Below are 23838 nucleotides of genomic sequence, written 5' to 3' on the forward strand. Positions count from 1 at the left end.
TCTTTAAGATTCTCAGCTAAATATTTGGAGTTCTATAACGCCAAGCATTATATAAATTCTACGTATTTCAGTTGAATTCAGCTTATTTTTTTCTAATGAACTCTAAGCTCTCTCACGTGCATGTAAAATGCTTCATCAATTCGACTACTACAGTTTTTTATTTTTTATTTTTTAATTTTGCATGTACAGGTACTTCGTGCATATATGTATGTGTACCACTTGAGTGTCTGGTGCCCGTGGAGGCTGAAGGCCCCTCTCTCCCTTTCTGTGGAGAGCAGAAGAGAGCATAAGATCTCCTAGAACTGGAGTCACAGATGGTTATGAGCTGCCTGGTGGGTGGGTGCTGGGAACTGAACCAGGTCCTCTGGAAGAGCAGTCAGTGCTCTTAACCATGGAGGATCTCTTCTGGCTTCTGTTCTAGTTTTTTAGCAATAAATGATTGAGGGGTTGAATAAATATTTCTGCTTTAGGATTTGTCTCTCAAGCTCAGCCCAGTCTGGCGAACCTGATGGGCATAACTTTTCATTAGTTTGTCTTATAAGCAGGTCAAGGCCATAATGGTGAATTTACCTGACCAAGAGTTCTGTTGGGCCCTTATCCCTGACCTTTTGTTTCGATTCAAACTTCCACCATTTCCTGGTAAGAAGCTTTTTTGTGTGTTGGAGGCAACCTTTCAGCTCTCTCCCACAGCCCTCAGAGATTCCAGCTCTGGTCTAGGTCACTCTTTTGTCCTTTGGCATTTCCTGTTGTTGAGGTGGGAAATACTTGTTCCCACCTTGCTTCACTCAGAGGAACCAGCTCAGGGTGACAGATGGATGGTCAGAGTGCAGACACCAGTGAGCATGGGGGACTGGGAGCAGTCTCAGAACCTTTTAGATTTGAGAAAAGCCAGAAGCTCTGCTCCTTAAAGTTTACTAACAACACTCTGTGAGGTTGGGTTGCAGCTTTCTGTGAATGGAAGCAGCGTTTACTCTGGGGTTGAGGCCCAGCATCACCCCTGCACCCCTCTCCCCTCAAAAGAAAAACCCTGTGTGAAATTAAAATTGAATTTACAAATAATCAGAAGGGTCTTTTACATGTCCAACATATTGTTTAAAACAAGACAAGTTTAAAAAACAATTTTTACTCTAAAGAGCACAGCCAACGTCATTAGAATCCACTAACTTCCTGTGAGTGGAAACTCAAAATGAGGTACAGGCAAACACTTCCAATTCCCTAATTTGTGGACCCTAATTAGGACATTCGTGACCATGTCCTAGACTTGTATAATCAGTGAGCCATTTCTACCTGCTTCCTTTCCTTTAGAGCCTCTGCTCACTTATGTCTCTGTGTAATACAAATATCACTGCAGACTCCTATTTCTGGCTCCTATCTTCTCTGACACTCAGTGAGCCCCTCTTGTATTCAGATTCTCAAACTACTGGTGCAAGCCTGTTCATGGACTGGATGCCTCATCTAAGAGACTGGGCTGGCCTGGGAGACAGTAGCTCTCAGTTTTTTGAGTCTGATCCCCCGTGGCCTCTTATTTCTAAAGCCCTTGTTGCAAAACGAGCTTCTAAACTGCTAAAACGAAGGAGAAAATTTGAGGCAGAAAGATTAAAACCTGAAACCCTGTTCCATCTCTTTTTTGTTCGAGTGAAGGTCATAGATGGTAAGGGATAAGAAAGTGCTTTAAAAGTTCAGCGACTCATGCAAATCACAGCTTTAGACCTCTCATCTGAGATGAATCCAAACTTTGGAAGGAGATAGAATACCAGAATTTGCTTAATTCTAGCCTCCAAATTGTGTCCCTTTATAAAAGGTTTCTTTAATTTCCTTAAGTTGCCTGGCCAAAAGACACACCCCCTGAAGCTCATTTGTTCTTAAGTCTAGCAGTGATGGCAGCAAAGAACTCAAAACAATAACAAAAGCCTACAATTCAGAGAAGCAAACGCCTATAACCCCTATGGAACAGAAATTATACATACTCATCAAAACTCCTTCAGACTCATCAACTTCATTTCTAAGGCTAAAACACACAGATCTATTTTACCAGCATGAAATAATAATACAATATTTATCCAATATAATATTATCCACCACACTGTTTTTTTTTTTTTATAAATGAGATATAAAGGCTAAAACAACCCAAATGCTCTCCATCTATGGATTGCCTAAAAAATTATGGGACCCACAGACACTGTATTTAAGAGATAATGAAGAACAATAAGAAATAACATCCAAGATACAGGGGGAAATAGAAAGGCAGAAAGCAAAGTTTTTATACCATACTGTTATATGTAAAAGAGGGGAAAACACCCCAGAATTATATAAGAACAAGTATATTCTTGTTTTTATGTTCACTAAATAAAAAGCATACAAGTAATGGCTAAGCTACCAAATCTCTCAACTTAAAAAGAAAAAAAGCTTTATTGAGTCTGTTTCTACATTAGCTTTTCATATCTTCTAAGCAGTTGCTTTTCCATTCTGAGTTGGTTTCTTTTAAATTCTGCTTTAAACTGCTCCAGTGAAGACTTTCCTTCGTCTGAACACTCAAGGAACAGCCTACGGTTATCCTTGGGGAGTGAACACTCTGATCAACATCTCCATCTTTTTTGGCGGAACTGGATCTAGAAGAACTCCACATCGTTGGTGAATGTGCTGCTTCAATCACTTAGCCCTTAGAATTGAGGCACCCTGCACCCCAAATGAAAGCACAGGACCTCATGCAGCAAAGGTGGGATGCTCTCTGCCCACCAAAGCGCCCTATGAAAAAACACTATGGCTGTGGAACTAATAACATAGTAGGAGTTTTACTGAATAAAGTAGTGGGAGGTTTTTTTGTTTTTTTTTTTGTTTGTTTGTTTGTTTTTGTTTTTGTTTTTTTGACAGTATTGTTTCGTTTTCCTTAAACATAAAATGAAAACCTAGGAAGGCAAAGATGAATGGACAACAACAAAAAGTCAACTTAGGTCTCAGGCCATCTCTTAGGTCTCAGGCCATCTCTTAGGTCTCAGGCCGTCTCTTAGGTCTCAAGCCGTCTCTTAGGTCTCAGGCCGTCTCTTAGGTCTCAGGCCGTCTCTTAGGTCTCAGGCCGTCTCTTAGGTCATAGGCTGTCTCTTAGGTCTCAGGCCGTCTCTTAGGTCTCAGGCCGTCTCTTAGGTCTGTCTCTTAGGTCATAGTCTGTCTCTTAGGTCTCAGGCCGTCTCTTAGGTCTCAGGCCATCTCTTAGGTCTCAGGCCATCTCTTAGGTCTCAGGCCATCTCTTAGGTCTCAAGCCGTCTCTTAGGTCATAGGCTGTCTCTTAGGTCATAGGCTGTCTCTTAGCTTACAGTCCATCTCTTAGGCCATCTCTTAATAGACTCTTAATAATTAAGCTGGGTTCTGCTGCCTTTGCTCTCACTTTCATCAATGATCTGGAAACACCAGGAAGCTTGTCAATCACAGGATCCCTGGAGTTTTTCCTTCTTGCAGTAATGAGGGGTTTAAGGGATGCAAGGTGAATAACTCTGGTCATCTTTCCTGACTGAGGAGGGCAGGAATGGCCTATCTCTGCCCTGCTTAGGGATACTTGAGCCTCTTTTTATACTAACAAAGCCCCGATACCTTTCTCTCAGAAGGGCATCCCCTGTCCTCTCTGGGAAGGGCAGCAGTTGGTGCCTGGGAAGCCTAAGTAGAAGAACCTAAGAAGTCTCTTGGGGAGAAGAAAAATGGAGTAGCTTCTCTGGAGATAAGAACTCACCCTTAAAATTGGGAACCTGTTGTGCTTCTCAGTTTGCCGCTTCTCAATTTTACTTTCAGTTCTTTTGATACAGTACACAGGAAAAGAGGGAGTGCCTTCCCTCTCTGTCTCTACCTGTCTACTGATCTAAACCTCCTAATTTGGTCTTTTATTTTCCCTTTTTAACATCAAAAAGTTGCTTGAGTGTGATGGTTTGCATATGCTTGGCCCAGGGAGTGGCACTATTAGAAGGTGTGGTCTTATTGGTGGGGGTGGGCTTGGAGACCCTCCTCCTAGTTGCCCCGGGATGCTCAGTCTGTTCCTGGCTACCTTCGGATTAAGATGTAGAACTCAGCTTTTCCTTCACCATGCCTTCCTGGATGCTGCCATGCTCCCGCCTTGATGATAATGGACTGAACTTCTGAACCTGTAAGCCAGCCCCAATTAAATGTTGTCCTTATGCAAGTTGCCTTAGTCATGGTGTCTGTGCGCAGCAGTAAAATCCTAACTAAGACATTGAGTCTGTCTGTCTGTCTCTTTCTCTCTCTCTTTAACATGTGAATGGTTCTTTACAATATTTAACTTTTTGAGAACTTCAAGAACTAAACATTAAACTTCACAGTATGTGGCTTTCTAGCCTCAAAGAAAGGAAGGCAATTTTTGCTGTACAAATCTACCAAAGGACTCCATACACTTCCTTAACCCAAGCAACCATGTGTTGATTGGGCATAGAGATTGGACAACTCTTGGCGTAGAAAATAAGCTGTGGGCAGTTTTGATTACCCTGAACCTTGACATAAAACTCTTAATGCTTGGACTTAATGAGCATATAATGGCCAAGCTTGGTGCCCTGAGATGCTTTGTGCGTTTCGTCATCTCCTGGCAGTAATACAGCTTCCCGGCTGCCAGATCAAATACCTGATGAACCATAGCATCCTACTACTCTATAAATACATCGAACTCTCACGCCTGGAATGCAGTACCTGGAAAAGATACCTAAATACCGCTTGCCTCCCCGCACGCCATGGACTCGTTACAGTCTTGTTTGTATGAGTACGAAAACAAAAAGATTCCCTATGTCCCATCCCTGAACCTTGACAGAGGAGCAAACATGGCTTTTACAGTGTGCTCTCCTATGTCCTTGAACCCTGGACAGAGAACACCCACCATCAGATACATGGCCAGATAATGATGACCTTTAAAGAGTCCCAAGGAGATAAGGCTTGATCTTTGGAGAAACTGGCTTAAAGGAGTAGGAGATCATCAGGCCCAGGGAAAGGATCCTGCTGTGGTCAGTGTGGGCACAGAAATAAATACTGTTCCATACATTCTGATAAATTAGAGAAAGGTAAAATGTGCTTCAACCATTGTAATGTAGAGGTTAGAAGCAGACATTAGTTCAAACTTAAGTGGTGAGTAGTTATGAGAATAAGAGTTTGGTACTCAATCAAAAATTGAATAGAATCCGTAGAGAGCAGGGGCTGTACCGGGGACCTTAAGGTGCTCAGTGATTCTGAGCTACATTCCAGATAGCTACAGAGCCAGGAGGCAGGTGGGCTGGCTGCGGCTCACACGGCTGCAGAGAGTACCCATTTCATAAACTGTGAAAATGGATGTCATTATTACTGTAGGTAACTGTTCTGAACTGTTCTGATCACCCACTCGAATGAAAAATTAGAAATGGCTTACTCTGTCTTCTCTCTGAATTAATAACGGGGAAAACCTAGCAAATAAAACCCAGAGATAATGTAAGAACATCAAGTCTTCAGTCTGCTTCAAAACAACCTGACCCTCTGGGGGGGGAAGCAGTCACGTTCCTCTTCCCCCAGGCCCCAACTGTGACGAGCAGAAGACACAAAAATACTGGAGAGAGTGGGGAGAGCGAGAGTGAGAGTGGGAGCGAGAGGGAGAGTGGGAGCGAGAGGGAGAGGGAGAGCGAGAGAGAGAGAGTGGGAGCGAGAGGGAGAGCGAGAGAGAGAGAGAGAGAGAGAGAGAGAGAGAGAGAGAGAGAGAGAGAGAGAGAATATCTCCTATAGGCCTCAAGTGACATGAACAAACCCCCAAATTCTCGAGTATATTACATTTAACAAAACACTGTTCCCAGTAACTCCCCACTCTCCTGAGAGTCACCTCCTGTCTGGTGCTGGGTACTCTGTGCTCTGATAATGCTGCCTGGGGATTCTCCCAACTCAAGAGGCCATGGCGGAAAGGGTCAGGTAATGATTGTATCTCTCTCTGGCTTTTATTTCTTCCTCTCAAAGCCCTTTACAACTATCAGGTCTCTTCCTACAACTCCCTCGGTGCTCTTCTCCAGCCCAGGAAACACGAGCCCCACCTCTTGAGCCTAAACCAGGTTAAGTATCTTCTCTCATTTCCATGCTTAGTTTTCCTAAATCCCTGGATCTGGCTCTTGCTAGCCCAGAAAATCCACCAAAACTGTATAATATATATATGGATCTCTCCATGGCAACAGGTAAGCAGAACAGAGGCCTTTGTATGGACTATGGACACACTTTGGTTCCATGGCTTATGTGAGGCAGAACTTGGATAAGACTCAGGCAGAGTTTTTAATACGCCACAAAACAGAGGCTTGGATCAAGAAACTGGTCTATCTGATTTCAGAAGCCAGAGCTCTGATCCCCTTTATTCTGCATGGGACCATCTGTGCAGAGATAGTAGCTCCCTGGGACACTCATGCCCCTGTCAGCCCTGATGACCTTTCTGAGGGTCTGCTTCTGAGTGCGTGTGGGGGGGGTATTGGGGGTTGCGAAGGCAGACTCAGTCTTTACTCCCAATCCCTGTGCTATTTCTCCAGAGCAAGGAGATGACTTCCTTTCTCCTAAGCTTCCGATGAATAGCAGTATAGATGCCTTTGGCCATGTCCAGGAAGGGTTTGTCAGGGTTATCATTCCTCCCAGCTTTCCCCTGGGAAAGTTCTACTCTCCCCTTTCAGAGATGTTGAAGAGACCATGGAGCCTAAAAGCTGTCTACTGTTCTCTGGATTCCTGTTGTTCAGCATGTGTGGAGATGCCTACTGCCGGGGGCTTAGGAGGCAGAGGGACATCAGCATGGGTGTCAGACTGTGCCCACTCCATGGCTCAAGCAGGTGACCAGTGTGGTCTCACTCACAGTTCTCCTCAGTCCTCCAGCTGATAGCAAATCCTAATATATCCCTGTGGCTCAATCTATTTGGCCAACTGGAGCGGTGGTACAAGTGTCCGAGGCACAGAATACGTGATGGCGACTCTGAAAGATGACTGCTTTCACAAAGGGCAGAGCTTATGCAGGACGATGGCCTGATATACTGTGTCCTCCCATAATCCAAAGCCATCCCTATCCTCCACAGTGTGCTAGCAATGCCCTCTGTGTGTGTAGGGCAGTGAAACTCATCCACTGTCTAGCACAGCAGGTGTATTCTCTCTCGGGGATTCCAAACAGCTCATTCTGTATTGGAGCACACTCTGATTCTTGTATCTTTCGCTTGTATTCTTCACCCGTGTGTTCAACCACTTGGTCATATAAGAGTTGGGCCACCGTCCTCTTTCATTTAGTCATCATGCCTCACGAACGCCCTTTCTAATGATCTCAGTCCCTCCTTCTCATTTCTCATACGGAAGGCTCGGCACAGCTCTTTAGGACAGCAAAGCAAGGGTGAGCAAGGAGGGAACTGGCATGCAGAGTGTGAACCTGGAGCTAGAGTGGGATGGGTGTGTGTATATGTGTGTCCGTGAATGTGTATGTGTGTGTGTGTGTGTGAATGTGTGTGTGTGTGTGTGTGCGCGCGCACGCGCGCATGCGCGCGCGTGTGGGTGATGGGCTTTTGCTCCGATTCTTGGGATTAAATGATCCTTTCTTTGGCTCTAGAATCCTGAACTCTATGTCTCACTGTGTCTGTCTAGAATCTTCCTCAATATACACCAACACTGAGAAAGTGTCTATGTCTTAGTTTCCTCATCTTCAAGACAAGAATAAAGGTGCTTCCCTCTCTGGGTTGATGTAAGGTTCAAGCAAAGTTGATAGAGAAGAGTGTGTGACACCCAGCACAAGAGGTGTCTGATGTTGTTAGCTGAATACAACTGATGAAGGATGAGGAAACTAAGCCTCAGAGGATGAAATTCTTTGCTTGGGATTACACAATATAGAAAAATACAACTAACGTAGAAGCCCAGGTATATTCTTTATTAAAAGCCCAGATTCACTTATTATTATTATGGTATATTTAGGGCTCCAAAACCTATGAGAAAATAGAGACCCCTGAGGTACTAGCAGACAAAAAGAGTATCTACTATAACAAAGTTGCATATTATCGTATTTTAAAGGTTGAGATTACAAACTTCTCTATTACAACCCTTGGCTCTTGTATTTTTCCTTTTTCATCTTTTTTTTTTTTAAATCTATCTCTCTCAGTAAACCTCCTGAGATCAAAGAAACTCACTGTAAAGCCCAGGAACAAATGTACACCCTTCAGTAACTGTTAAATTGGTGAATAACATTGAATGTTTGTATAAGTAACTTTAACTCTTTATTTTAATACACAGAAGGTGACAGTTGATACTATATAAATAAGATAGAAAATTCAAACTATACGGAAACGTAATCAGAGGAAAGTAATATCCCTCTGCCTAACTCCCGAGACACCCATCTCCTATCCCAAGAGGCATCCACAATGGCCACTTGCTTGAGATGTTAGTGAACTACACTGAATTTTAGTCTACTTAAGTTTATTGCTAGAAGAAGCTAGAGAATGGGATAAAATGATATATTAAAATGTAGTTAATATATTTTCTCTTCTGGGAAGTCAATTTCTTTCAAACTCTCATAAAGGCTACACAGATGTCAACTTGCCTTGTGTGTGTCAGCAGCAAGACCATCAGTAAGAGAAGAAGCTACCTGTGGGAACTCCACGAGGTCAAACATCAGGTGCTGTGTAGATCTGGGCCTTGCTATGTTCAAATCCCCATCCCTTGCAGTTGATCTCATGATCCTCTATTCCTGGTTATGTTGGGAAAACACATTCACTTGACAGGGACACATTCTGCGTCTTCAATAAGACAAAGAGCTCACCCTTTCTTTTAACAAGATGTGAGGTCACTCTAACAAAACCAACCAGAGTTGGGAATGAGAAAGTGCTTTCTAAAGGGAAGAAGACAGCGAGCCCTCTTCTTAGCGAGCTCTTTTTATCAAACGTTTGCAATAATGAGGAAGACACATGCTGCCTGAGGATTTCCTCACAAACTCTTCCAAATGGACTTGGAGCTTGCTGCTGTCTTCTGTCTTGCTGCCACCTTTCCCTAGTTATATGAGGTTTTATCACAGCACAACGCATTCGCACCTGGCCACTGCTTAGAAATGGCATCTGACGGCACGGTTGCACTTGTAGAGGATGTGACGCTGGAATCCTACAATTCTCTGCTTTATTCTGGACTCACTGGGTCATGCATCTCTGTCCCTAGTCCACAGTACTCTTGTCTAGTTTTCATTGCCACATTAAATGCATATTCATCTTATTTGAAAAGACAAAACAAAACGAATTGGATAAACTTTTAAGCACCTTTCCTTGAGAGCTGACCATGCCTAAGAATTTGGAAACTGTTATCTTTGGTTCATAGCCACATTTGAGGGAAATAATTTCTTCTTCTGCACTTGGTAGCATCTGTCTTGACTCCTTCCCCTATTTATGTTCAAATAAAGAATGGACACCAAAACATATTCCTCCCCTATTATTTTGTTAAGGGATAATGTAGACATGGACTCTAGTGACAAGTGGAGCCTTTGTTTCAGCTAGGCCCTCAGTGGAAGACATACCAATAGATAACAAAAGGCATCTTCCTTTTCTTTAAATCTGTTTGCTTATAAGTTGTCTGTTTGCTATTCAGGACCTTTGGCGTAAGCTCGGTGGTCTCTCTGACTGTCAATGAGCTCTTTTTGTGTCTCTTTGTGTGCCTTCTTCTTACTGCTTCTAACTCCTCAGTTTCCATTAGTAAAGCCAACCATGAGGGCATTCAGCCAACTTATCGACTCCGGCTCTGCCAACTTTGAGGGCCGTTCTCACAAATCTGAGGAAAGGCCCCACTGGGCTAGGAAGTGAGAGCACTAGAGAAAACAGACCCTCAATTCCTGGCATTTTGTTCTTGTGAGGAGGGATGCTGTTTCTCTGTATTTAGCAACTTCCTTCTCAATTAATCGGACTTCCATCCCCATCCTCTCTTCTTTTCCATTTCCCTATTCTTTCACGGAAATATTCCTGTCTTACAGAATGAGCCCTTTTGGTGTTTAGAACACCATTTTGAATAGCTGATTCTGTCTCTTTTGCAAACATACTGAGCTCCATGCAAATAGTATTTAATGCAAAGCAAGTGGGTATTTATTCAATGGGTGTGAGGAATGAGACCTAATTGTAGAAGAATGGCCATTCTTTCCCTTGAGTTTAACTGTCAATCACATGGTAGCAGGCTGACGCTGTAGAGCTGTGGTTGCTTTGCTGGCCTCTACACCACAGGACATTCCCCCTCTTAGCATTTCTCATACAAGTCAGCAGTCAACAGGGCAAGGGCAAGATGGCTCTTCTGTTAGAACAGCGTTTGGCACCAGACTGGCATTGCTTCTCTTCTCCAGCATAGTGACTTTGGGCAAGCTACTTGATCTCTTTGTGAGCAGTTCCATCCGTAAGAGGAGGGGGTCTGTAGTATCATACCCACCATCACAAGTGAGAGCACACAAAACCCTCGGAGAAGGTAGTCGGACTTGTCTTACGTAAATACTGTGAGTATTATGCTATCTCTTGGCTTGGCAATAGCTGTGATTCAGGGCATAAAATGAAGCAAGAACATGCCAATTTTGCATTGACTCCCAGGAAAACGACCGTGTTGAAACTCTTTTTCCTGGAATGGATTCAAAGCTGGGAACCTACTGAAGAAAGCTATTATTTTCTCTGGCTTAATCAGGACATGTCAGGCCAGAGAAATGGCTCAGTGATTAAGAATATCACTGACTGCTCTTCCAGAGGTCCTGAGTTCAATTCCCAGCAACCACATGGTGGCTCATAACCATCTGTAATGAGATCTGAAGCTCTCTTCTGGTGTGTCTGAAGACAGTGACAGTGCACTAAATAAATAAAGAATCCTTAAAGAAAATCAGGACATGTCACCTTTGAGTTTTTCTGTAACGAATGGCCAACTCATTAATCGACAACTACAAGAGCCAATGGTGTTAAAATGGAATAAATCTAAAGTCTATGACACATTTTTCTCTCCTGCTGTATTTCTCCTTGTCATTCATAAAGTCAAGCTTCTTGACAAAGTTATATCCATATGTTACACAAGTTTCTTGATTTTTTTTTAATGAAGCCATTAATTCTTTGAACTTTATGGATATCTTGGAGTGAGAAAAATTTTACATGAATGCCTTTTGGTGTCAAGTTGGTAGAAATTTATTTTAGAACTTATTAGTTTATATGTTTCCAGCCTAAGGTTGTCTACACTGGTTGGATCAAAAAATCCCAGAGACTTAGTTTTCGTCAACAGTATTTTAAGGTAAGATCTGTGTTGTCCGTTAAGCAATAAACTAAGACTTCAAATAGTTGTAAACCGAGCAAGCGAAGGTTATATTAATATAGAATGCTGTCGACCATGCTAAATTAGTAAGGGACTGAAATATTTTGGAAATGACGTAGCTAGCTGTGGCAGGCTTCATGAGGCAATGAATGAAAGAGACCTGTGTTTGCAATCTCCCAGTTTACCTTCCCCAGTCACTGCATGGGAGCGTCCAAACACAGGACAGATTTGACTTCCATTTTTAAGCAACGATACTCAGCTTCCAGCCACACTAAGGATTCAATTATTATTAGAGGCCCACGATTCAACTTGGGCCTCTTGTATAAATCAGTTTTACGTAGCAAGGGCATTGTACAATGATAACATTTGGCCAAGTCTAGCCTACCTAGTGATTCAATTATCACTCTCTTATCGTCACTCGGCATGGGAGAGCATTCATCTCATTTCTCTTCTGCACATACTCAATGGATGCCCATGATGCTCACCAACAATTCTTTCTGATTGTTGTGTATTTACCATATATGGCTCCCAAGAAATGTTTGGGGCTTTTTGTTTGTTTGTTTTTGTTTTTCTGGAGAGGGAAAAAACAAAACAAACAAACAAAACAAAGAGAAAACCCAACTCTTCAAATGCAGAGGAGTTTGAATAGCTACAATCAGTCTATCTGATAACTGCTCCTGGGCATTCAAACATCGTGCAGAAACAGGACACCGGCTTTTGTCGTTTTGGTTTTGGTCAAATGACTCACCCACAATGACAGCGCTGACGGTGAGTAGCACAAAGGCATTCCGAAACAGGTAGCTCTTCACATCCTCCTTGGTGATGTTCTGAACTTTCTTCTTGGCCAGGAGCGTCCGCTTGCGCACCCCTTGCTGGAATCTTTCCATCCTGCTTCCCATCCTGGGCTCTTCTCCGTTGCTTTTTGTCATATTTTATCTTTCCAGGAATTTACCACAGCCTTGCACTTCAGTGTCTTGAACTTGTCCCCAGAAAGCGAAATCTCCTCTTTGGTGTTAGAGAGGACAACTAGAGTGGAGTAGAAAGGGACAAAGTTACAGCCTCCTGCTCTGAGCAGTCAGCACTGGTTCCCAGGAGGGCAGGCGGTGAGTTAACGGCACGGAGAATTAAAAGACCGAAAGAGCTACGATATCAGGCTAGATTGTATTTTACTGGACTGGGTGTACGAAATAAACATACAATTAGAATAGATAAGTGAAAGGTTGTGTTCCATTTCCAGTTTGCTCTTTCCCCTCAATGAGTAAGGGGTTCTTCAGAGTTGGATGAGGCCAAGCACCCTCATTCCCACTCTGTCCCCAGAGCCTAGCCAAGTGCCTTGCACAACCCACACACTCATTAAGTACCCGGTTGAACTAAACAGACAGAAAATTCCACTTGAGAACTCATGTCTTGTATGTGATTGAAGACATAACTACGTCCAAAAAAAAAAACAAACAAACAAAAAAAACCCAGAGATAGTAGAGACATATAGCAATTGGCATATATAGTGTGTCTCTTTGGTTTTATTTATTTATTTCACTAAGAAAGAAACATGAGCAGATTAACTTGTAAATAAATACGGCCATAAAATAAAATGCAAGTGCCCAGGTGACAGGAGAAATGCATTTGAGGCTTTTACAGAAACCTTTTCCGTGAAGTTAGCACATGGCCCTGGGCACATCTATAAATTATCTAATATCACAATCCATTTTCATATCATTAGAAGTAGGAGCATAAAGCAACATCTGTGTTCACGGCAAACCCACGAGGCATGTGAGTCTTCTGAGGAAACCCTCACTGCTGTCTCCGTATTTTGAAATTTAGGATTTTTGGAACAGATGAGGAGAGAAACCAGCTTTCATTCCAAACATTACAGCGTGTGGTTTCTGGTTTCTCTAAAGTGCTCTTAGGTTATTCAAATACAAACGCCTAAACCATTTTTCTTGCTGGAAGTCATGGGCTTCCTCCTGCCGCTGTGCATGAATCCTAACCCCTAGTCTTTGGCGATGATCAGCCGCGCCTGTGGACGTGTGTATCTGGCAGAGTCGGAGCCAGCGTGTGCGTCTGTGGGGGAGGTAGCTCGCAGGCTTTCGGTAAATCCAAGGGTGCAAAAAAAAAAAAGACTTAATAGTTTTGACTTTTAAATAAAATTGCAGCTGAGGTCATTGATAGTAAGATTTGCGATGCAGTTAGTACCTTACACTAGATTAAAAGCTTAAAGAGGGGGGTAAGAGAGGAGAGTCCAGATTTTTTTTCCACTAATAGTTCTGATGTCCTTAACCCGTCAGTTCCCCTTAAAGTACACCAGTTCAGTCTTGTTTTACTCTAGATCTCTAACCTCCGTCTACCCCCCCCCCCCAAAAAAAAAAAAACTCCCCACCGTCCAACCTTGACCGACTGAATTTGAAACCCAGAGAGGACTGGGCTTGCATAGTTAGCACACGCTGGCTGCTCTCAGTCCTAACAGGACCTTACCTACCAATATGGCTAGCTTTACTCCGTCGCTCAGCAAACAGAAAAGTGGGACGCGAAACTGAGCCCCGCGGGCTACAGGAGGCTGCGCTTACCTTTTCTGATTCTGTGACTGGTGGAAGACACCCCAGGCTACGTCGAAGTGAATTTCCCCAGCAGGTAGCTCGGAGTAACAGCTCAGCGAGCGGCGAGCGGAGGGGCAGGCTGGCCCTGACAACATGCATGTGCTCCGAAACCGCCACTTACTATCAGGCAACTTAAGAAAAGAGGCGGAGCCTGTGCTGGGGAAAGGGGGAGTGGGAAAATGAAAACAGCAGGAGGAGGAGGGGGGAGCCGGAGCTCCCCGGAATATTGATTACTTGGCACAACAGAAGCATGCTCTATGGCTTTGTTTTGCTCCTTAGACCACGTTCACGTTTTCGTAGTTCACTTTTATTAGAAGTGCAAAACCAGGACCTGGAAGAATCGAAAACTAAAGTGCGCACACACATGGACGCTGGAAGTCGGGATTTAAAAGTTTGGAAGAATCCTGCAAGCCACGTTTAATTACCTCACTTTATTTCAGGTTTCCTCCCCTTCAGGGGACGTCAGAGGGTGTTCTTTTGCCTGCTCATACAACTGTTGCAGCACCCCACCCCTTTAGCACTGGGGACGTAACTGAAATTTCTTGCAAGGATCCTGAATACAATTAAGTGTAGAGAGGAAAATGCTTACTGCCACCCTCTCAACTTGTATAAAGTTACTCAAAACACAAGGTGAGACATGCCCCTGTTTTACAGTTTAAAACTCCAAAATAAGAAATCTGATTGGATGGACTCTCTGGCTGCCTGCTGTGTGGACAGAAAAAAGGTAAGAAACACAAAAAGAACAGGATCCCTGCCAAACTGTAAAGTAAACTGTGTTTTAAGACCAAGAGTGCAAATGCACACTCATGATTTCCAAAGGTAAGTCGCTATTCCATTGCTATTCCATTCCGTTTAAAGGATGCTGAATGCCCCCATCCCGGTTTTCAGGAGTTAGAAAAGTTCTCTCTCTCTCTCTCTCTCTCTCTCTCTCTCTCTCTCTCTCTCTCTCTCTCTCTCTCCTTTTCTGTTCCGTGTGTGTGTGTGTGTGTGTGTGTGTGTGTGTGTGTTTGTTTGTTTTTGGGTTTTTCAAGACAGGATTTCTCTGCGTAGCCCTGGTTGTCCTGGAACTCACTCTGCAGACCAGGGTGGCCTTGAACTCAAAGATCCAGCTGCCCCTGCCTCCCAAGTGCTAGGATTAAAGGAGACTTTGCCATTTTTCTTAAAAGAAAAATGGACTGCACAAATAGACAACTTATAAATTAAAAATGAATTGTTGGGCTGGAGAGATGGCTCAGTGGTTAAAAGCTCTGACTGCTCTTCCAGAGGTCCTGAGTTCAAATCCCAGCAACCACATGGTGGCTCACAACCATCTGTAATGAGATCTGATGCCCTCTTCTGATGTGCCTGAACAGTTACAGTGTACTTATATATAATAAATAAATACATCTTTTAAAAAAATGAATTAAGAGTGACTTACCCCTCCCTCCTCAAATTTAAAAACTTGCTGAAGTGAAAGAAAATGACTCATCTGAAACATGAAAACACACCCAAGATCACAGCCCTCATTCTATTTGCTGGTTCACTAAAATCCCCACGCAAAGTCTGCTCAGTTTTTCTGTCTGTCATCCAACACCAAAATATGTATTTTGTTCCTCATTAGCAAATCCAGGGAGCAATGTAAAAAAAAGTTTCCTGCCAGCCTTAATCCTTCATGGATGCGCTTTGGAACAGTTACTGGTTGGAAAGCAGTGCTGAGTGTGTAAGAGTGCTCGACCTGTCAAATTAGCAGCAATTGTAAAAGCTTCCTAACATTACACTGCTCGAATAATTTAATGACAATCTTCGGTCTCTTGTCAGCCTCAGCTCTCAGTGATCTTTTCTTTCCTCTGGTCCCTCAGATCCCTTACCATCTGCACGCCATTGCTTAACACTTAGTTAGATGCTGCCTTGGTCTGTGCCCTTCCTACTGAGATGTGTCCAGTCTGGGCTTCTCAGCTGAACGATGATAAGTTCTTTGAGGGCAAGCGTTTGCCTTGTGCCTGATAAACAGCGAGCGTTAAGCAACTCTTGAGATTGGCTGATAGAATCTAAGAGGCCGCATCCCTTATTTACCAAGCCCTTTGTTTCCTGCTGCTACCTTCCATGTGCATAGACTGTCATCTCAACCTGAGTCCTTCCTTTGTCACTGATAGGCTCCATTTGCTTTTTCTGTGTATGATTTGCATTTTAGGGGAACTCGAAAGGCAAACAGGACAATTTTAAGTGGCGTCTTCGTGTAACATTTAAATCAATAACACTTCTGCTTCACCTTGCCCACCTTCCAAACAAGCAAGCAAACAAACAAACAAAACACCCAAAAAAGCATTCTGGTTAGCACAGAGGAGAGCCTGTCTTGTTTTTTCTCTCCTCCCCCCACCTCTGCTCCTTACTAAATCCCTAAAGCTTGGCTAAAACTATTTTACTATTTCAATTTGTGCAAAAAGCATAGGAGTCTGGCGTTCATAGAGAAAGGAAGTAATTCTCCCTTGGAAATGTTGTTGGTTGTAATAAAACCTAATGAGAAAATGAGATGCAACGAGTCTCAGTTCAGAGTTCATATGAACTGCGAGGTCTGGGTCTGGGCCAAATATTGGGAATTACTTCTTCTGCATGTACTTAAAATGAAAACAAAACAAAACAAAACAAAAAAAGCAATATGGCAGAAACATCCTGGGGGCAACCTGATTTGTTTTGGGTACTTCTCCCACGGACTCCTCTATTCTCTAAGCAGAACCGTTGAACTTGGAAATGATTTCCCTCCCCCCTTCATAGAAGTACCAAATAAATGAAAGATCAAAACCATTGTGAACCGAATGTTGTGTTATATTTCTAGTACTTAGATACTGGAAACATCGGCACCACAGTTGCAGACGAACGCAAACAGCCCCCCACACAAACACACATGTGTGGCAAATAAAGTGGTCAACTCTTTTATTTTGAGCATGAAAAGACAACCTGTGGTTTAGGTAAACTCTTTCTCCTGGGAAAAGAGGACAGGGAAAAAAGCAATCCATCCATAAATGAGCCCCACCCCTGTCACCTGTAGGGCAGCAGGAGTGAACACGGACTTAAGTGTTAACACATCTACATGACTGTCGGATTGTAGAACCCACAATCTAACTCTAGGGAAACGGGAAGGACCTGGCTTACCCCCAGTGCGTAACTAGACCAGACAGAGAGAGCAGGAGAAGATGTGTGGTAGATGGTCTCTTGTTTTGCTGTACACATACATACCCCAGAAATATCTGTAGTGAACCTCGGGGGGTTGTGTTTTTAACTGACTGGATTTTATTCTAAAAAAAATCATACGAGGACTGAAGAAAAATGCAACTGTGTTAAGTGTGGAGGTTAATAGGTTTAGAGTGTGTGTTGATTTATGTGTTCGGTCAACCAACATGTAGTAATCACTGTGATTCAAATGTTGGTTTCTTTCATAGCCACACATCCATAAACATTATGCAACAGACCAGAGAGTGTTATGGGAGTTCTGTGGGGAGCCCTATTAGCCAGTTCGATAATGAGATTGAGAGCAAGATGAGGGAGGGAGCTGTGTGGATTCCTGCTGGATGGGCAGTCATGGGGCCCCCACTGGCAGATGTAAGGTTGGGCACCATGGGTAGGATGGGGATTCCTTCTGGAGAAGAGGCAAGAATGTCCCAAAGCATCACACTGAAGACTGTGAACTGTGCCAGGTGTCATGGCTCCTGCATGTAGTCCTGGGACCAGGGACACTGAGGCAGGACCATAACCCAGAGCTTACAACTAGAATGGGTACATAGTGAGTTGCAGGCTGACCTAGGCCATACAATCAGACCCAGTCTCAACTCCATTCTCTCAAAAGAAGAACTTGAACTGTACTTTTCCGTAGTGGGAGCCATGAGAAATGAGCATAGGGGTAATGTTGATGTTAGGTAGGATGTAAAGCCTTTAATGAGCAGCCCTTGAGTTAGGAAGCTGAGAAGGGAAACACGACCAAAAGAAGGTTCACGTTCGTGAAAACTGGTATTCTATGGAGGAATGGGAGAAGCTCACATCCCGGCTTTGAAGGCATCAGTAAGGAGGAGTCATGGCCACTTCATAGGGATACTTTCTCTCCAGGCCATTTGGCCTCGGGCCTATCTCACTCCTTGCTATTACGGCACGTGTCTCTGGCACAGTCTAAAGGTTTGACCTCTTATGGGCTTTAAGGAGAGCCCAGAGAATCCTTACATAAGGAAGACAATGCAAAAGAGGAATCCCCAAAACAGATATCCAAAAGGAAGCTATGCCAATCACTTTTTTAAAAAAAATTACAAACTAGCTAAGAGTTGGACTTAAATCAGGACTTTAAGAAAACCCAATGGGTTTATTCCTTTTATAAGAAAGCTAAAAGGGAGTCTACTTTGTAGTACAGATCCATTGTTGCTATTAATATTACTTATATTATAAAGTGCATTTCCCCCAGTTGCTCAACACAAGCTGGACTTCTACAGAACTGAAGTCTTGGTTTACCGGGAAAGAACACGAGATAGCAAATGTCAACCATTGTAGTCATTCTTAAAACAGGGTTTCCTAGCTATGTTCGTTGTTTAAAAAGTAAACTGATTTCTTTTACTTTTGATTTGTGTTCATGTCGGGGCTGTGGAGGCTAGAGGGCATCAGATCCCCTGGACTTGGAGTTACAGGCAGTTGTGAGCCACCTGATGTGGGTGCTGTGAACCCATTCTGATCCTCTGAAGGAACAGCAAGTGTTCTTAACCTCTGAGCCATTCCTCCTGCCCCTTTGTTAGTATTTTTATACACACCACCTGTGTTGCTTTGCATGAAAATGGTTCCCATAGGCTCAGAGACAGTGGCACTATAAGGAGGTGTGGCCTTGTTGGGGAAAGTGTGACACTGGCTTTGAAGTCCCCCCCCCCCCCCCCCCCCCCCCCCCGAGCTGGGGACCGAACCCAGGGCCTTGCTGTTGCTAGGCAAGCGCTCTACCACTGAGCCAAATCCCCAACCCCCGGCTTTGAAGTTTTAGATGCTCTAGCAGGGGCCCAGGGGCTCTTTCTTCCTGCTGCCTGCTTATCTAGGTGTAGAACTCTTGGCTCCTTCTCCATCACCATGTCTCCTTGTGCACCACCATGCTTCCTGCCGTTATCACAACGGACTAAACCTCTGAACCTGGAAGGCTGTCTCAATTAAATGTTTTCCTTGCTAAGAGATGCTGTGGTCATGGCGTCTCTTCACAACAATAAACCCTGAGACACCATCAAGATTGATCTTCTTGATAATAAGATCGTGATAAGAAGATAGCTAGCCCTGTGGGCCCAGATGTTGAAACAGATTTGTACAGATTAAGCAATTTCCCCGGGATTATAGTGTACAGAGAGGCTCTGTCTAAATAGTTCTTGGAACTTCAATTCCTAATCTTTTTCATTTCCTTTCAAGAGAAGTCTGCAGTAGCTTTTTTATTAAGGAATGAATAGGAAAGAAAGTAAAGAAAATGAAAGTGAAGATCCTTCACCTGTGTTTCCTTTCTGCAATCCAACTCTAAGCCCCTCTCCCCAGCCCCTTTCCCAGCCCCGGGCCCAGCAGAGTAGCTGTCCTTCCCTTGTGCTTGCTCATCTCTTAGACATAAATGTCTACTCATTACCCCTCACTGTGCTTTATTCTCTCTCTCATTCCACCCATGATTCTAACCCTCGAGGAAAACTCATCAGTAAACATCAACCTTCAAGAAGTGAAAAGGTGAAGTCTTCCTTTGATAATCATCACCATATAAAACACACTCAAGCAAGCTGCTCTAGCTGAATGGGTAACGTGCTTGGCTCAAGCCTCCCTCGGTTAACTACTCTTTCTGCCAAGTACCCCCCTAGTCTGTGGGTTGATTCTGCACAGCAGTTTGGAAACAGAGAGAAACAAGGAAATCAGATCAACATATGCCATAACTCTTCAGTGTCAAGTTTGGGTTTAGAATTCGTGTCCCTTGACTCCTGGTCCTGATGTGTTTTCAATGATGAAACTGCATGTTCCCTTTTCCGATTTTGAGTGTCACTCATAAAGTTAGATTCGACTAGATTATTTGTTTCAAGTCCCTTTTACAATTCTAAATCTCACCATGCTAATAATGGGCTTGCATCTCCTCTTTGGTCTGTTTATTTAGGGACACACATTTTTATATACACGTTCAATGATTAATAGCTTCTCATTAGGTTCCTCAGCCGCAAATTAAACACAAGCATAATACGGTCACCAGAGGATGCTTACTGAAAAGCAAGGGTTTCATGAGGCACAGCCATGACATGAGCCTTTTATAACTGTTTGTGGGTATAGAATCATAATCACAGCAATCAAGACAGATACACATCTTTTGTAGGAAAAAAAAAGTAATTATAATTTAAAAGCATACAGCTCAAAGTTGCCATCACAAAAACGACTATTATAGCAACTATTTCGCGCTTGGACATTTTTTTGGCAGGAGGTCTGAGCATTGTTTATTGTGAATCAGAAACAGGCACTGAGAAAATATGCAAATTTTTAAGCAACAGAAAATGCAGCTTTGAGCTGAGAAAGCAGGGGGATGGTAGAAACCGTCTGGGCCTTGATCACAAATCAACCTCGATGGCTGAAATAACTTGGTTGGATGCTGTTCCAGTGGCCCGGGGTTAAGGTCAGAATAAAGTTAGTCCATGTGTTATACATTTAAGACTCAGGTTGTGTTCCTGAGCAAAAGTCCCGTCTTCTGCAAGATGGGTGCTAAACTGAAAGAGTAGGGAAGAAATGGTGTTGTGGGTTGGTTACATAAGGGAAATATGGCCTTCGGGAGACAATTCACTTCCGGGTTATTGAACATGCGAAGGAGAGTCCTATTCAGCTGCCTCCCCACCACAGAAAGATAATAAGTTTCTGAAGTAAAATAATGCAGGTGACTTGTCACTTATGCAATAGGAGAAATTAGTAATAAAGCAGATCAGTTTGAGAGACTGATCATGTTTTATGGCCTTGTGACCCAGTTAAAATCCCAGGATGATCCCAACCAAGTGGAGGGCAATACCAAGAGCAGAACCTAAGTCTGGTAGCTCAATGTAAATCATCTTCAGAGAAGCATATTGTCCTATAATACCGGTTGCGTTGTGTGGGTGTCTGACATCATAGGGTTTCTTGATGAGGCAGGAGTTTTCCATGTAATGCTATGAAGTTATGGTGCCCAGTGATAGTTACAATTCAGTCAGTAACTGAGATATTCCCTTTATAAGTAGAACACACATTGGGTTTTGAAACAGTCTTCTCCCAAACACACGGTGTTGCATGAACAACCACTTATATTGGTTTTATATTGCAATAATACTATTCTATTGCGCTGGATTGAGCAGAGTACGTCATCCTTCCCTGGTCCATCCATTGCTGGAGCAGAAGCTGCCAAGTGATGTTCAGGCTCCTGGGAATTCCTGCTAAAGCAAGAGCCCGGAAAAGCATTTCAGCACACCATTCACACTCAAGGAGGGCTGTGTCTCCTCCTCTTTCCAGAGACTTGCAACAGAGGTATCATGCCCAATCCCCACCCGTCCTAAAGAATGAAGCTCTGGTTGTGAGAGGACGTGAAGGGTCAGCAGACTAGCAAAGCAGTCCAGGTTCCAAGGAAGAAAAAAAATGTCCTTTATATTTAATGGGAACAGCAGGAAAAGGTTAATGGCACAGCTAGCTGTCCATGTGGGCATTCACCCTGGCAAGATGGCTGTCACCAGGTGAGACTGGAGAACGGTAGGAAAAAGCAATGGAGAGTCAAGCCTGCCAAATAGGGAAAGAAAAAAGCCACTCTATGGGACACACTGAGATGATTTGGGATTAGAGTGATTCTTAAACACAACTTTCATTGAGAACAAGTTAAATTTAAGAGAAAAAAATGCATGTTGAGATTAATCTCACGTTTTCTTTGCTTCTGTTGAAACAGCTAGTAGCCATTTTAAGCTACACATGAGACTCACACTCTATTTCTGTTTTGTAGCACGCCTACAAAACGATTACTCCTTACAGAGCTGCGTCAGATGGAGTTGGCAGGACTAAGGAAATTTCTTCTCTAGACCAATTTATTTAAAATAGATTAGCGTGTGGTAAGAATATTTCGGTTTCTGTACAGAGGTTTAATGTTAAGAATACTGTGATAACCATAAACATATCCACCACTCATTAAGTCTCGTCTGTGCCAGGCACGGTGCCAAAGTCCTTGATGTTTACCTCACTTGCTTGTCACAACAGTCTGATTGTTAGCAAAGTTCTATTATTCCCACTTTAGCAATGAAGAAACTTGGATTCCTAGAACTAGAAACTGCTGAGGTCCGAAGCTGGTTGAACGTGCAGCTGGGACTTACCCCAAACCTCTGAAAGTCCAGGAGCATTGGAGCCTCAAAATTTTACTTCATTGAGATAAGATCCCCTGGGAAACTACTATCCTCAGAGTTCTGAAAATCCCCAAGACATCTGACAGCAGTAGATGGAAGATTTGATGTTCGGGGCTCGAAACATTTGTAGTCCTCGAGGTTCTTAAAACACAGCAAGGAAAACAAGAGGAAGGAGAGAAAGGCAGAGGAAGAACGATGGTTAGAATTAACTAGTAAGTTTCCTGGGGCATTACTGCCCTAGAGGGCTATACAGGTAAGAACAACATTGCTCATTTCAAAAGCCCAGAAGAAAGGAGTTTGAAGGTTTTTACCACAAAAAAGCAATCCATGTTCGAGGAATGAATATAGCTAACCCATTTAAATGTTACACAATGTATAGAAATGTTACAGGACACCTAATTAACATGCACAACACTGGGTATTTTCATAAACAAGTTAATGGAGTAAATGTTAGTTTACTAAAATAAAATTATCTAAGCAAGTAGCAGAAAGATTAATTCTTGTCATGGAGGGGGAAAAAGGTTTCATAGAAAAGGCAGCGTGTTAGATGGAGCACAAAAGATGGGAAAGTTTTTCACAGTCAGGAACAGTGGATGGGAAAAAAAAATGTCAGGAGCAAAGATTTTGTTGAGAGGGAGGCCAGCAGAAAGCCTATAAGGTGCTCTGTTTATATATCAAAAGAAGAAAGAAAAGATGTGAGGCATATGGAGTGGGGGGAGGAGAGAGAGAGAGAGAGAGAGAGAGAGAGAGAGAGAGAGAGAGAGAGAGAGAGAGAGAGGAGAGACTACACTATGTATAACAGTAAAAGGTGGGAAATAAGAAAGAAATAGGGCAACTACACTTTATTTCCCTAGTAGCACTTGTAGCATTAGGAGGTCAAGGGTAGGTTTGCACTGACCGGACATTGTAGAAAGCTTTAGTCTTTGCCCAGCATTTGCCACAACAGCAGCCACCATCCAACCTCCAGGAGGAAAAAAGGAACAGTGTCAGACAGCAAATGGGGATTCTTCAGCCCTGAACACCAGGATGTCTCCGTCTTTCACCCCTTCTATCCTGGCTTTGGTCCGAGGCTTGTTCTGTTTTTTGTTCTGTCTTTTTGTTTTTTTCCTGTTCCATTAGAAGAAGCCCTGTGTGGAGAATGATAGACTTTTCAAGACAATCACTCACATTTCAGACTCAGGCAGGAAAGATGCCACCTAGAACAATGATTTTTGTCATCTGCGATGTGTTTTAGATGTAATACTTGGTTTAAAATGATCTTGCCCCTCATATCCTGAACACATGAATACAGTTTCCCCTTTAAGTAGATGGCTGCTTGGACTCATGTCTTTCCCTAAAGTCTGTTTGGATTTAAAGCTTTTTCTTCTATCTGGTTTCAGACACCTCCAGGGCTCTTTCTCCTGCTTCTTTCGAGAAATTTAATGATTAAAAGTAGCATCAGTGTGTCATAGCCTGGGGCTGCTCCTGTTAACTTGGGCGGGATGGAGGATGGAAAGGAGGCCCACAGAAGATACCTGCCTATTGCTTGTCTCTTTTCCAGGTAAATTCCACTCTTTCCAGAACTGGCTAACAAGAAACTGTTCACTCAGGGGCATAGTGGTGTCAGCACTTGGGAGGCGGAGGATTGCCACAAGTTCACGGCCAGC

General features: G+C 43.2%; 1 protein-coding gene and 1 long non-coding RNA gene across 5 annotated transcripts in view; both read right to left on the bottom strand.

Moving 5' to 3' along the window:
* Slc1a3 (solute carrier family 1 member 3) overlaps positions 1-14002 on the bottom strand; it is a 75139-nt gene extending 61137 nt beyond the window's left edge. For 2 of the 4 annotated variants that reach the window (NM_001289943.1, NM_001289942.1), the window contains 2 exon segments: positions 12002-12279; positions 13818-13991. In NM_001289943.1, coding sequence (NP_001276872.1) covers positions 12002-12182 — 181 coding nt within the window. In that variant the 5' untranslated portion in view covers positions 12183-12279; positions 13818-13991. 4 annotated transcript variants of the gene reach the window in all.
* A 5930-nt stretch (positions 14003-19932) lies between these two features.
* On the bottom strand, positions 19933-23319 carry LOC108349962 (uncharacterized). The gene is made up of 3 exons (XR_015674164.1): positions 23091-23319; positions 22163-22333; positions 19933-21244 (listed from the first exon to the last, which is right to left on the bottom strand). It is a non-coding gene; the product is annotated as an uncharacterized LOC108349962 (long non-coding RNA).
* Between the last annotated feature and the right edge of the window lie 519 nt (positions 23320-23838).

This window comes from Rattus norvegicus, chromosome 2 (assembly GCF_021556685.1).
Source record: "Rattus norvegicus strain SHRSP/BbbUtx chromosome 2, alternate assembly SHRSP_T2T, whole genome shotgun sequence".
NCBI lineage: Eukaryota > Metazoa > Chordata > Mammalia > Rodentia > Muridae > Rattus > Rattus norvegicus.